A 14,202-nucleotide genomic window follows, 5' to 3' on the forward strand; every position below is an offset into this window, starting at 1 on the left:
GCCTTGGAGGGTCACATATCCCTTTGAGAATCAGATAGAAAATGCCCATGTGTCATATGCAGAGCAAAGGCTCCAGGGCAGAGGAAGGATGAGCATCTTGGTCCCAAACCTTCAGGACCCCCCAAATGCACACATTTAGCAGCAGGATTTCTCTGCACGTCTCATCATCACCCATCAGTAGCCTCCACAACTTCCTTGGCTGTTCTTAGTCGAAGAGCGGGGTTTATGGCCAGAGCCAGTTTTCTCAAGTCAGTTTTCACTCATTTCTGTAGAGTAGGAGTCCTAGGAATCCCAAACTCAAAGGCCTACTGGGGTCCTGCAGGGAACATACTCGTACACGGGCAAGGGGTCTAGGCCAGACAAGAGGGAGTAGTGAGGGCTGTGGCCGCCACAGCTCGGCTCCTGCCAGTTACAGCCATGTCCAAACACAGGCCCAGGGAGCCAGGCCTTGCCGTTTTTAAAAGAAAATAGGAAAAACATGGAAATTTAAATCTTGGTGAAATATCCTGATTTTTAATTGATCATTTGATAAATAGTTATTGAGCATGTACCATGTGCCAGCCATATTCCAGATGCTGAGGATACAGAACAGTACAAAGCAGACACAAATCCCTGCCCTTGTAGAACATGTGTTGCCGTTGGAGGAGACAGGCAATGAACCTCACTCGTTAAGCAGATGACTTAGTGTATTAGGAGGTGCTCGGTGCTATGGGGAAATATGAAGCCGGGAGATGGGGAGTGCCAGGGTGAAAACGACAGCATTACGTAGGGAGCTCAAGGAAGACCTGTCCAAGGAAGTGATCTGAGCAAAGACCCGAAGGAAGTGATGAGTGGGTCCTGTGGATGCCTGGGGAAGGTTAGCCCAGGCAGGGAGAACAGCAGCTCAAAGGCCCTGAGGTTGGAGTGTGCCTGACAGCGAGTCACAAGGCCCTGCTGACGTGAAGTCAAGCAACGGGACAAGTAAGCAGAGAGGAGATAAGAGAGGTAGCGCGGGGCCAGATGTTGTTGGGCCCCTGTGGATCATTATTAGGGCTTGGCTTTTGCTCCGCGTGACGTGGGAACCACAGGCGGGCTTTGAGCAGAGGAGGGCCATGGTTGGACTTAGATTTTCACAGAACCACTCCAGTTCCTGTGCTCAGAGGGAACGGGGAGACAAGGTAGGAGCCTGTTGCAATCACTCAGGCTGGACATGGTGTAACCGAAACCAGGGCGGTGGCAGATGGTGAGAGGTGGTGGGCTCTGGTATGTTTCAAAGGTGGAGCCAACAGATGTGCTCACTAATGGCATGTGGGACGTGAGAGAAAGTCAAGGATGACACCAAGGTTTGGGCCTGAGCAACTGGAGAGAGGGGGGTTGCCATTAATTGATGGGAAGGCTGAGGAAGGAGCAGGTGTGGCAGGAAAGATGAGGTGAGGTTTGAGGGGTCAGGTCGGGGTTTCATGGACAAGCCAGGAGTTTAGGAGAGAGGTCTGGCCTGGAGAGAGGTATTTGGGAGATGTCCAAGGCTGGAACTGAGAACCTGGGGTGAATCTGCAATTAAGGGGCTAAAAAACAAACCCAGTCTATAGGACCAGATCTGGAGCCCCCGCTGACCAGAGCTTGCGGTGGTCACTCTGTCCTGACCCGCCACCCTTTCATGTCCCAAAAGTCTCCTCTCTGGCCAAGCACTGTGCCTTCCTGGGTCTTTCTCCTCTGCTACTTGCACAAGCACAGATGTTTTCTAATTACCTGGGAGTCCTGTTCCTGTTCAGGAAGATGCCAAAGCCTGTTTGAGAGGTGGGTGCCGGTGGGCACCTGAGCCCCCTCCCAATAAGGGGCTCTCTCTGCATCCAGCTTCGGGATGCAGGGCTCCCATCTGTCCCAGCAAACTGCAGACTGCTCCTTGCCATGGGCCTTTGGAGTCATGAGCAAAACCCCTAGGGTTAAGTCCAGCTGTGGTCAGGGTCTGCCGTAGGGATTTGGGGTCTTGTGGGGTATCGCTGAAGGACTGAGAGAACCCTGGGATTTTCCTGGGCTGACCCAGCCTGCCGGGACTCCCTCCCCGCAGGAAGGAAGAGCAGACAGTCAGAGCCCAACGATAAACTCAGGGTCACCCAGCACTGCCCCGTGTCAGCACAGATAAGCGATGACTAACGGTGTGCTGGAATGGCTCAGAGGTCCCGAAATCCACCTTCCATATCCCTTCCAGGTTCAGTGACACCATGTGGGTAACTTGAAAAAATGACAAATGCTGTTTTCTGTGGAGAGCTGGTGTAATGACACACCACAGGTGAAGGGACACGCTCCAGGGTACTCAGCTTCAGGGGCGCCTGGCCACCTTCCCACCACTGCAGCCTCAGCCTGGAGGGTGCTCCTGTCGGTGGAGGTGTCTGGGATGATGGGCTCATGCAAGCCTCTCTAAGTGTAGGAGGAAAACAATTTGGAAACACGCCACGTCTGCTTGAGCCTCTCCTGCCAACCTCAGTCTTCTCAGCTGCCCCTTGGACCCTTTTCTTACATCTTCATCCTCCCTGAAAGCCCCCCAGTTCTTTGAGAGGGCTGCCTGGGCTCCCTTTCCGGATGCCCCTAATGATATTGTGGGGACAGAGTCCCAGAGAACAGTTTCCAGGCTCTCGGCCTCACGTGGAAAGGTGCTGGCTCGGGTAGTAGATGGCCATCAGCTGTGACTAGTTGGCCGTCAGCTGTAACCAGTTAGCCATTGGCCACTAATATAACTCCGTGGCTGAGCTAGCAAGCGCAGATTGAAGTTAGCAAGGGGGTTGGTTGGTTGGCAGAGAAGCGGTGGCGGTTTGTGGATCATGTTGATCTTACTTCCTGTGTCTTGCCCACCTGCCAGGGAGACTAGGGTGCAGGAAGACCCCTTGTTAGGGTACTAGCGGATATTTGCTTTTGTGTTTCGACCAGCCACCATTGAGAATATAGTGGAATGAACTCCCCTATCTATGGCTCTGTTGTTGTTCCTTTTTGGCCTCACCATATCCTGCATTCTTATGTGGGAAGCGGGAGCTGAGTCCCCGCATGACAGATACCAAGAGCCACCATGGATCTGGCACACGCAGGTGGAATGGGCCTTGTCCAGCACCGGCACAGCCCTGAGGTGGCACGTCTTTATTAGCTCATTTTTCAGATGAGAACATCAAGGCAAGGCTCAGTAACATGCCCAAGGGCACAGAGCAGTGAACTCAGGAGGCAGACCTGGATATGACTGGCTGGAAAGCCCCCTATCTCCAGAAGTGGAGTGGTAGGAAGTTCAGGTCCCGAGGCAAGCTGCTAAGGATAATTTGCAGCTGGGGCCCTTGAGCCTATTCACGTCCCCCATCAAGCTGACCTTGTAGAGGTCTAGCCTGAGCCCAGGCCTAGAGCCTCAGGCCTGCTCCCCTGAGCCTTCAGAACCTCTTCCCTTCCTCCTTTCAAAGGGCTGGCTGGCTTTGGAGAGAGGGCAGGAGCCATCAGCTTTCACATGGCCGGGGACTAAGACAGGGCTGGGAAACCCCTAGAAAGGGAATCCCCAGTTCTTCGGAGACCTTGGAGTGTCAGGCTCAGGAAATCCTACAGCCTGCAGGGCTGCTGGTGGGAAATCCCAGCTGCAGGTGGGCCTCATAGAGGCTGTTTTTATCAATCAGAGCAGCAGGAGCTGGGGGCAGAGAATGCTGACGTAGGATGTGAAGGGGCAGGCGGAGAAATGTTTTTGGGGAGCTTGGGCCTCTGTGCTTGTTGCGTCCTCGTGTGTTGTGTGTTCCTGAGCAGTCAGAGCCCTATTCTGGGCCTTTCCCCCCAGGTGTCAAAAGGGAAAGTAAAGGAAGTAACTATCTTCCTTTTCCCAGTTCCTGTGCCCAGCTCTCCCCACCTCTATGATTCACCTTCCCTCCCCTTTCTTCTCCTATCCAACTGGACTCCCACTAACCCCCCAGGCTTCTCGCCCCTCCGCTCTTCTCCTCTACCCCCTCCCTGTTCCACCCCTCCCTCCCGCTCCTGCTCTGAGTGGTGGTGTCTGGGAAGACCACAAGTCCCATGGGTGCAATGGGCTGAGACCCAGAGGTCTGGGTTGGAATCCTGGTCTGTGCTTAACTTGCTGGGGGAAGTGGAGACAAGACCTTTCTGTGGACGCCTGTTTCATTTTCCGTTTGTTTTTGCTATTGTATTGGTAATTTCTTTATATATTTTAGATATTAACCCTTTCTAAGATGTATGGTTTACAAATATTTTCTCTCATTCAGTAGGTTGCCTTTTTATTTTGCTCATGGCTTCCTTTGCTGTGCAGAAGCTTTTTATTCTGATGTAGTCCCACTTGTTTATTTTTGCCTTTACTTTTGCTGTCAAATCCAAAATCTCATCAACCAATGTCAAGTTGCTTAACCGCCTATGTTTTCTTCTAGGAGTTTTATGACTTCAGCTCTTACATTCAATTCCTTAATCCATTCTGAGTTAATTTTTGTATATGGTGTCAGATAATGGTCCAGTTTCATTCTTTCGCATGTGGTTGTCCAGTTTTCCCAACACCATTTATTGAAGAGACTGTCCTTTCTTCATTATATGTTCTTGACTCCTTTGTTGTAAATTAATTGACCATAGTATGTGTGGATTTATTTCTGGGCTCTCTATTTAGTTCTGTTGATCTATGTCTGTTTTTATGCCAAAACCATACTGTTTTGATTACTATAGCTTTGTAATATAGTTTTAAATCGGGCTGTGAAGCCTACAGCTTTGTTCTTCTTTCTCAAGATTGCTTTGGCTATTTGGGTTTTTCTGTTGTTCCAAACAAATTTTAGGACTGTTTGTTTTATTTCTGTGAAAAATGCCTTTGGAATTTTGATACGAATTGCATTGAACCCGTAGATTGCTTTGGGTAGTGTGGACATTTTAACAATACTAATTCTTCTAATCCATGAGCACAGCATATCTTTTCATTTATTTGTGTGTTCACTTTCTTTCATTAATGTCTTATAGTTTTCAGTGTGCAGGTCTTTCACCTTGGTTATGTTTATTCATAGGTATTTTTTGATGCAATTAAAAATGGGGCTGTTTTCTTAATTTCTCTTTCTTTTTTTTTTTAAAGATTTTTATTGGGGAGGGGGACCAGGCCTTTATTTAATTTCTCTTTCTGATAGCTCATCACTAGTGTATAGAAACGCAACATTTTCGTATATTGATTTTGTATCCTGCAGCTTTACTGAAGGATACAGTCTTACCCAGTGTCTTACCCAGTGTCAGCCCCTCGCCTGACCACAGGCCAGGGAAAGAAACTGGCCTGGCATCTCAGGCACATCAGGGCATGAGTGGGCCCAGGGCGACCTGCACCCCAGCAGTCATCTGTACCCCTCCTTCCTACCCTACCTGCCCGTGGCAGGTCCCATGAGGATGTGAAGCTGGGTGCACTGGAGGACTGTCCCCCCACCCCTGCCGATTACGGCTTGCTAGAGGGAGTGGGAGAGGCCTGGGCTCCCCATCACTCCTGGCCATTCTCACCTAACTCTGGCCTCTCCTGGGTGGCACCAGGGGAGTTTTTGATCTCTCCTGTGGAAGGTGTGCTGCGCGTCCGAAAGGATGTGGAGCTGGACCGGGAAACCATTGCCTTCTATAACCTGACCATCTGCGCCCGCGACAGGGGGGTGCCCCCACTCAGCTCCACGGTGAGTCTGGGGACCCCATTCTCCTGGTTTTATCTGCTGCCCCTTGAGCTCTCCACAGAGACTCCTGTAAACACTGCCACCCTCGTGCCCAGACAGACCACACCCTGCTCTGGAGCCAGTCCCGACGCGCAGGGCCACTGACAGACTTGCGAGTGGCTCTGTGGGGCTCACCCACAGAGCCTGGACCTGGGCCTGGCAGCCATGCCCCCTCAGAGCCGTGCCCCACAGCCACTGGCTGGGGACACTGCCTGGTCAGAAGGCCTTCCGCAGGCCTCTGCCCTTGTCACTGCCATTTCCAGCTCGCCTCGGCCTCGCCTCAGCCTCTCTACCTCTCCTGCTTTCCTCCTGTCCTCATGTGCATCCCGTTACCTTTTCCATTACCGTTTACTTCTCCTTCCTGTTTCTTCTCCGTGACCCACTGCACCTTCCTCCTCAATTGCCACCACTTTGCGCTCCTGCCCACCTCACCCATCGCCTCCTCCTCGGCTACCTCACTTCTCCTTCCTCCTCTCTCTCCTGCGCCTCCCCACTCACCCGTGTGTCCTCCCCTCCCCACGTGCCGCAGATGCTGGTCGGGATTCGGGTGCTGGACATCAACGACAACGACCCCGTGCTGCTCAACCTGCCCATGAACGTGACCATCAGTGAGAACACCCCTGTCTCCACCTTCGTCGCCCACATTCTGGCCAGCGACGCTGACAGCGGGTGCAATGCCCTCCTCACCTTCAACATCACCGCAGGCAACCGGGAGCGGGCCTTCGCCATCAATGCCACGGTAGGGTCGGGACAGACCCAAGGGAGGCCTTAGGCTTTTTCCTGAACAAGAGGACCCTGCTCTCGAGGCTTCATCCTGCTGTCTGAGCTCCTTCTGGTTCCGTTTCCTCCTTAAGCCTCCTCCCTCCACTGGGACTTGGAGTCTCTGTGGGAAGCATGGAATCTGGGATTCCTGGCTGAGCCATCTCAGGGATCCCTGTCACCCCCAAGGCTTGTCATGTGCAGAAATGGGGCCAGTACCCACGTGGGTACTGGGCCTCAGTACCACTTGGTTTGAACCAAGACACCCCCGGAAGTACTCACTTGGCCTCTTGGAGTGTTACCAGCTGCTGGCACCAGGGGGTTCTCAGAGAACCCATACCCTGGAGGCAGCAAGACCTGGGCATCTGTGTGTCACTCTAGACCTGGGAAGATGCCGCCAGCCCAGTTTGGCCTTCTAGGCCATATCTTTGGTGATTTAGGGAGGGAATTCACAGCCACTCTTACAGCTGCAGGCAGAGCAGTTGAGCATCTACGGGCCAGGGCCAACAGTGGGGAATAGGTCACTGCTCAGCTCACCAGCCCTCCCCATCCCAGACAGGGATTGTCACCGTGAACCGACCCCTGGACCGCGAGCGGATCCCAGAGTACAAGCTGACCATTTCCGTGAAGGACAACCCAGAGAACCCACGGATAGCCAGGAGGGTAAGGCTGGAGGGCATGGGGTATGGGGTGGGGTGGGAAGGAAGCAGAGCTGGATGCTAGAGACACACTGGCACCTTGGCCTGGTAGTTAGATGCAGACGCCTTGGAGTGAGCAAGTGCTGGGTTCAAATATCAGTTCTGTCTGGCCGTGGGAGTGTGGCTTTGGCCAGTCAATGTCTCTCAGCCTCCATTTTCTTTCTCTTCTGCAAAGTGAAGATCACACCTACCCCAAAGTTGTGAAGAGGACTCGAAGGAGTTAATATCCGTAAAATCCTCAGCACAGTGCCTGGCACATGGCAAACACTCAGTGACCTCAGCTATCGTCTTTCCTCCTCCAACCACTGGCACTTGTGCATACAGCACTGTGTGTGCATACAGCCTGCAGGCATTCACAAACACACGTCTGGGGTTCTGAAAGGGTTGCATTTTCCCCAAAGGGTGGCTTTCCCCTCAAAAGCCAAAGAAGTTGTTTCTCTTTATTAAGAGGAGGTAGGTGTTGCAAGCAAACGGTCCCTTTGGGGGTAGGGGTCAGCCTGTCCTTCCCAGCCCAGGAGGTCTGGGGCAGGGCCCTGGCCAAGAGTTGTTTTGTCTGGCTCATCTCAGCTCTGCCTCTGACTAGCTGCATAGCTCAGCCAAGGCACTGCCCTCCCCAGTCCTCAGTTTCCCCATGTGTATAGGCCGAGGAGACTTTAGTCTGGAGGGACTCATAAGCTCTGGTCTCTCATCCTGTGCTCCTCTCCTTCCATCCTGTCACTTCCTACCTCCCTCTTTTCTCTCCTGCTCTCATTCCCCCTCCTCTGCCTGTGCTTTCAGAGGGACTGGGTCACCCTGGGAAGCAGCAGCACTGAGTGGTGGGGTGGCTAGTCCCCACTCTACCACCATCTTGCTGTGCTGCTTTGAATGGTCACCCCCTCTAGGCCTTGGTTTCCTCACCTCTGCAGTGGAAATAGTGTGCTGTGAACTTCACAACACCTCTGTGAGGGAGTTAAGATCCCCATTTGCCAGATTGGAAAACTGAGGCCCAGATCAGGGAAATTATTTGCTCAAGGCCACCCAGTGAGTTGCTAACACAGCAGATACTTGAACGCAGGTCTCTGGATCCCTACTGTGGGCTTTTTAATCATCTGCTTCTGTGCCCTGACCACCCCACCTTCCAACTCTCCTCCCACTGGAGTGCTTTGCTAAAATATGGCCTACAACCTGCCCTCCTATCATGCTTCCCACAGGACTTTGACTTCCTGCTGATCTTTCTTGCGGATGAGAATGACAACCACCCCCTCTTTACTGAGAGCACCTACCATGCAGAGGTGATGGAGAACTCTCCTGCTGGTAGGTGCTGGGCCCCCCTGGGAACACCTGCTGCGACCAGGCACCACTTGGGCACCAGAGGCCTATGGACCCCCATCATGCCCGATGGGGACCCAGCTGAGGCCTGGCTGGGGGAGACAGCCTCACCATGTGGTGAACACAGAGCCAGCGGGTGCCCCTCCATAGAGGAGAGGGAGGGTCATAGCTCTGAGGGGCTCGTGGGCCCAGGCTGCCAGGCCTCTTTGGGGCTACCAAAGAGGCCACATGTCTGTTTGGAAGTGGTCATTAGTCCCTAAGGTGATCTGAGAGCAGCCCCACTGCCATGCAAGAGGGGTATTTAAGTATGAGGACTACCCAGGAAGGAAGGAAGCCCACCCCTCCCTGCTCCCTCCACCCCAGGAGCACAGAGTATCCTAGAGGCTTCTGGAAGCTCAGGAAACATCTGTAATCAGAGGTGGGAGGCTAGGGGCTCTGGCTAGGCCAGCAGGGCTCTTCCCCCCCACCCCCACCACCACATGCACTGACTATTTTCACCTCTCTTCCCAAAGATGGAATCTCTTCTTTACTGTCCCCCTGGGAGGTCCCCTCACTCTTCCTCCAGCCTCTCTAGTCCCTCAAGCTTAGATTCAAAGTCAGAAAGAGATGAGCTGAGATACTCCCTGTCTCTGGCTGGATGTCCCCCTACACGAATTTGTTTCTTAATCCTGCCTGTGTATATGCTCACACAGGTGCCAGTACTTGTTCTTGCCAGGGTACACGTGTGGACTTACACGTGTGCATAGACAGACATAGGCTCGTGGCTGCCTATACAGGGTACTCCGTGTGCAAATGTGCCCACCTGCAGAAGCAGGTGTACAACCTACAGGTGTACAACCAGGGAAGTCCCAGGCCTGCAAGTGCTCCCACGTGCAGGGTCGTGGCCGTGTAAACACGGAGTCCCTCACACACATGTGGACTCCTAGTCATGTATGGCGACACCCGTATACATGAATGTTATGTACACACATGTGGACAGACTGGGTGGGGTGTGCATACCTAGACAGGGCCCCCACACAGGAGGGGATGTCAGGGAGACCGCAGACCCTCCGGCGGAGTGGCCAGCCTCAAAGGCTGCTGGGAAGGCAGCGTGCTGCAGGCGGGCCAAAGGGGCTTGCTCACCACTGTTGTGTTTTCTCCCCAGCAGGGCTTTGAGGCCGCTCCCCAGGCGTCTGCGTCAGTCTGCCAAGGCTGCTGCAGCCTGGCCCAGGGCCTCCCCATCCCGTCCACCTCACTTCCCACCCTCTCATCCATTGTCAATCAGCCATGCCTCACCGGGAAGGGGGTGGGGCGGGGGGCGGGGGCCAGGTCAGCCCTGCAGTGACCCCTGTCCCCCTGGCCCAGGGACCCCCATCACGGTGCTCAATGGGCCCATCCTGGCGCTGGATGCAGACCTGGACATCTACGCCGTGGTGACGTACCAGCTGCTGGGTGCCCAAAGTGGCCTCTTCGACATCGACAACAGTACCGGTGAGGCTTGCGCAGCCCCGCCCCCCAACACTCCCAGCCGGGCTCCATGCCGCCCAGCTGTGCTGGGGGTGAACCCACTGCGAGGTCTAGGCCCTCCCTTATCAGCGTGAGATCTGGGCTCTCGGTGGAGACCCCATTCCTCACAGCCCCCACCTCGCAGCTGGATTAGGCCACCTGCGGGCCAGGTGGGAGGGCCCAGGAGCAGGCGTGGGGACAGCACAGGGCCCTGCTAGGGCATAAACTTGAAGCCTAGACGGACAGCCCCCATCCCACGCTCTCCATCACCCCATGACCAGAGACTCAGGCCTCTAGTCAGCCAGAAGCAGCCAAAGATGTAGCCCCACATCAGACCCAAAGCTCTCCAGAGACCTTGTCACATCAGTCTGTTCTTAGACAGTTGGTCAATTTGGTGACAGGTGACTACAAGGAGGGCTATCCTGTCACCTCTCTCAATAGAGCAAGTTAATCCTCCACCCTGGGTCACTCATTTCAGGCAGGACTCTGGAGAACTGCAGAGGACTCCTGGGGAGGGGACAATCCCAAGAGACTGGCCATTAGGGGACCACCTTAAACGCTGGCTGTTGAGACTTTGGGGAAGAAAGTCATTTGTTGCTTTCTCTGCTCCTCTTTCATCTCTTTCCCATATCATGCCCCGGTCTTTCTCTGTCCCCTCCTGGTTGGCGCTTACCCTGTTTCCCCACTGTACCCCTTTTCCTTCACATCTCCCCGGCTGGTGGTGCCGGATGTCAGGCGTGGTGACGGTGAGGTCAGGTGTTGTCATTGACCGAGAAGCCTTCTCACCTCCCATCCTGGAGCTGCTGCTGCTGGCTGAGGACATTGGGCTGCTCAACGACACTGCCGACCTGATAATCACCATCTTGGATGACAATGACAACTGGCCCACTTTCAACCCTGCTGCCCTCACCATCCACCTGCTGGAAAACTGCCCGCCAGGTGAGCAGGGCGCAGCCCCTGGCTCCAGGCAGGAGCTCGGTGGTCGGTGGGGTTTGGAGCCTCACAGACTGGAGGCAGAAGTCTCCTCCCGTTGAGAGAAGGTTAGGCAGCAGAGTGAGTGGAGAGAGCCCTGGAGGGAGAAGCAGGAGACCCAGGTCTCTCCTCACTTCTCTTCTCTGATCCACAGGGACTTGTCTGTAAAACAAGAGTATTAAGATATGTTCCACCCATGTTCCTGGATGGAAAGACTGACTGTTTTCAAATCAAAATAGATTCAATGTGACTCCCATCAAAATCAAATAAGATTTGGGGGTAATTTTGATTCTAAAGGTCTAGAAGAATGAGAACATCTTGAAAAATAAACATAATAAAGCCAAATTTGCCTTACCAGCTATTAAAGCATATTACAAAACTACAGTATTTCAAACCACGTGAATATCAGCCAATCAGTGATAAATGTGATTACTATTATTTATTATCACAGTTGGTGCCTTCCTTTATTTTCTCTTTAATTCTCCCCAAGACTGCTTGCAAAGCTCTTCTTGTATATGTTCTGATTATTTTTTTAATGAAGCTTGTTTTTCATATTGTAACCTGAATACAAATGCAATGTAGTATATATTCATTGTAGTAAATTTTGATGTAAGGGAAGTCTATAAAAAGGCCTTCATATCACCCAGAACAAATAGTATAATAATATTTCTGTAATTCCATTTAGTTATTTTTCTGTGAGGTAGTCTATTACAAAATACTAACTTTTGTACATTCTGAACTATTTTGTACCCTTAGTAACACACTGAATTTTGAGCATTTTCCCATCAAAGATATTTCAAAAGCCTGATTTTCAAAAACAAAAACCAAACCATGAGCTATGAGCACAAGAGTCTGGGACAAAGTAGCCCAGAAATAGATACGAGTAAATGAAAATAAGTAATATTATGCGATAAAGGAAACAATGAAATCAGTAGTGAAAATATTTAGAGTGCAAAACTATTAATATTTAGTGTAGATTCTCTCCCCATTTCAGACACCAAAATGAAATCCAAAGACATTCTAAAGAAAAAAATACAAAAAGAGTAGAGAACATTAAAAAATGAAAGAAGAAGCCTTAGGTGATCAGACTTTGGGATAACAAGGTTTTAAGCATATAAAAAACACAAGAACTTTAAAAAAAAGGAAAGTATTAAGTTATTAATACTTATATTTCAGTGCATACAAAATTTAAACTTCTTTACATCAACTAATTACAACCAATATCGAAAGTCAAACACCTTTGATGGGTCTTTGATGTCTGATGGGAAAAAAGACATTTGTCACAAGTTATTATAATTCTATAATTTGTGTAAGTTAACAGAAACTGGGCAAAGGACAAAAGCAGACAATTTGCAGAAGACACAACGAATCATTAAACTATTTCAAATTGTTCACTTCACAACTAAACAACGTACAGTACAATAAGATACTGTTTTCCTACAAAACTGCAAGCATGAAAAATGTATAAAAGATAAGATTGTGGCGAGGCTGTGGTGAGAACCTCCAATAAATGTATGTGGTGTGATGTTTTCAGAAGAGCCACTGTGCTCAGCTACTCTCCATCCCCCCCACCCCCGCCCCCAGGATTATCCATCCTTCAGGTCACAGCCACAGATGAGGACAGTGGTCTCAACGGGGAGCTAGTCTACCGAATAGAAGCCGGGGCTCAGGATCGCTTCCTCATCCACCCGGTCACTGGCGTCATCCGTGTGGGCAATGTCACCATCGACAGGGAGGAGCAGGATTCCTACAGGCTGACAGTGGTGGCCACCGACCGAGGCACCGTCCCTCTCTCGGGCACGGCCATCATCACTATCCTTATCGATGACGTAAATGACTGCCGCCCTGAGTTCATCAATCCCATCCAGACAGTGAGCGTGCTTGAGTCAGCTGAGCCAGGCACTGTCATTGCCAACGTCACCGCCATCGACCGGGACCTCAACCCAAAGTTGGAGTACCACATCATCAGCATCGTGGCCAAGGATGATACTGACCGCCTGGTACCCAACCAGGAGGACGCCTTCGCTGTGAATATCAATACAGGTACAAGGGCCTGCTGGCCTCCCAGCCCTCGTCCTGCTCCATGCCCCAGGCTCGGCTCTCTGCTCCTTCCCCACCCTCCCTCCTTTGTATTCTCTCTCTCTCTGTCTCTCTGTCTTTCTCTCTCTCTCTCTCTCCCTCCCTCCCTCCTTCCCTCTCGGCTCCTCCCTTTCCCTTAGCAGCTCCTCTGTGGACTCTCTCCTCTCTCCTATTGATGCCACATCCTTCCTTCTCTTTTCCATCTCTCCCCTTGCTCCTACCCTCTTTTCTCTTCTTCCTCCTCCCTTGACCACCTCCCTCTCTTTCTGATTCTCTCAGTCCACCAGTATTGCATGAGAATGCCCATCTCACCACACTCTTGCCAGAATTCAATAGTATAAAGTTTTTATGTTTGTAATTTTCTAGGAAAATCATACCTTGTTTTGATATCCATTTCTTTAATAACTCGGTGGTTGAACATTGTCTTTATATGTATACTAGGCATTTAAATCATCTGTAAGTTTTATATATGCTCATACACACACACACACACACACACACACACACACACATTTATACCATTTCCCTGAAAATAAGACCTAACCGTAAAATAAGCCCTAGCATGATTTTTCAGGATGACATCCCCTGAGCATAAGCCCTAATGCATCTTTTAGAGCAAACCTTAATATAAGACCCGGTCTTATATTTGGGAAAACACTGTATATTTATGTATGTATGTATGTATTTATTTATTTATTAATGATCTTCTTACACTATCATAAAACACAGAGCACTGTGACCTATCTTTTGTGATTTCTGCAGCTTATAATTTTGATGATTTTACCATTTTCCAAAAAATTCAGTGTTTTTACGTCTCTGGGGAGCTGGGGAAGGGACATGGGACCTTACAGGTATACTTCTTGGAAGGCCTAGAGGAATGACAGAAAAACTAACATGGCTGTTGCAAAATGCTAAAAATCATTGTTAGAGAAATGCATAGGAAAACAGAAATAAGGTATTTTTCTAAATGTGGTTAGCAGATATTAGGACGCTGGGAAATACTGAGTATTGGTCACAATGTGGGGACATCAGAACCCTCACACTCCACTATAGGAGTTTAGACCAAGTCCAGCGACAGACAGCAATCTAGCACCACGTACACTCGTACCCCATGTCCCAGCAATTCTGCTCCTGGGTACATGTCCCAAAGCAATTCTCAGATCAGTAATGAGACTCTCTGAGGATGTTCACTGCAATGCTATTGGTGGTAGGAGTTGCAGGCCACATGGGCACCC

At 51.0% G+C, this 14,202-nt stretch overlaps 1 protein-coding gene across 2 annotated transcripts in view; it reads left to right on the plus strand.

Annotated features, from left to right (window-relative positions):
* The window catches only part of CDH23 (cadherin related 23), a 389,598-nt gene that overhangs the window by 357,305 nt on the left and 18,091 nt on the right, over window positions 1-14,202 (plus strand). Inside the window, exons 40-46 of one of the 2 annotated variants that reach the window (XM_081074073.1) lie at window positions 5,497-5,630; window positions 6,196-6,405; window positions 6,981-7,088; window positions 8,314-8,416; window positions 9,776-9,901; window positions 10,652-10,855; window positions 12,473-12,931. In XM_081074073.1, coding sequence (XP_080930199.1) covers window positions 5,497-5,630; window positions 6,196-6,405; window positions 6,981-7,088; window positions 8,314-8,416; window positions 9,776-9,901; window positions 10,652-10,855; window positions 12,473-12,931 — 1,344 coding nt within the window. The remainder of the gene's footprint in view (window positions 1-5,496; window positions 5,631-6,195; window positions 6,406-6,980; window positions 7,089-8,313; window positions 8,417-9,775; window positions 9,902-10,651; window positions 10,856-12,472; window positions 12,932-14,202) is intronic. The other variant, XM_081074072.1, reaches the window with a different exon arrangement.

The sequence above is a fragment of the Rhinolophus hipposideros genome, assembly GCF_964194185.1.
Source record: "Rhinolophus hipposideros genome assembly, chromosome: 15".
In the NCBI taxonomy this organism is placed as follows: domain Eukaryota; kingdom Metazoa; phylum Chordata; class Mammalia; order Chiroptera; family Rhinolophidae; genus Rhinolophus; species Rhinolophus hipposideros.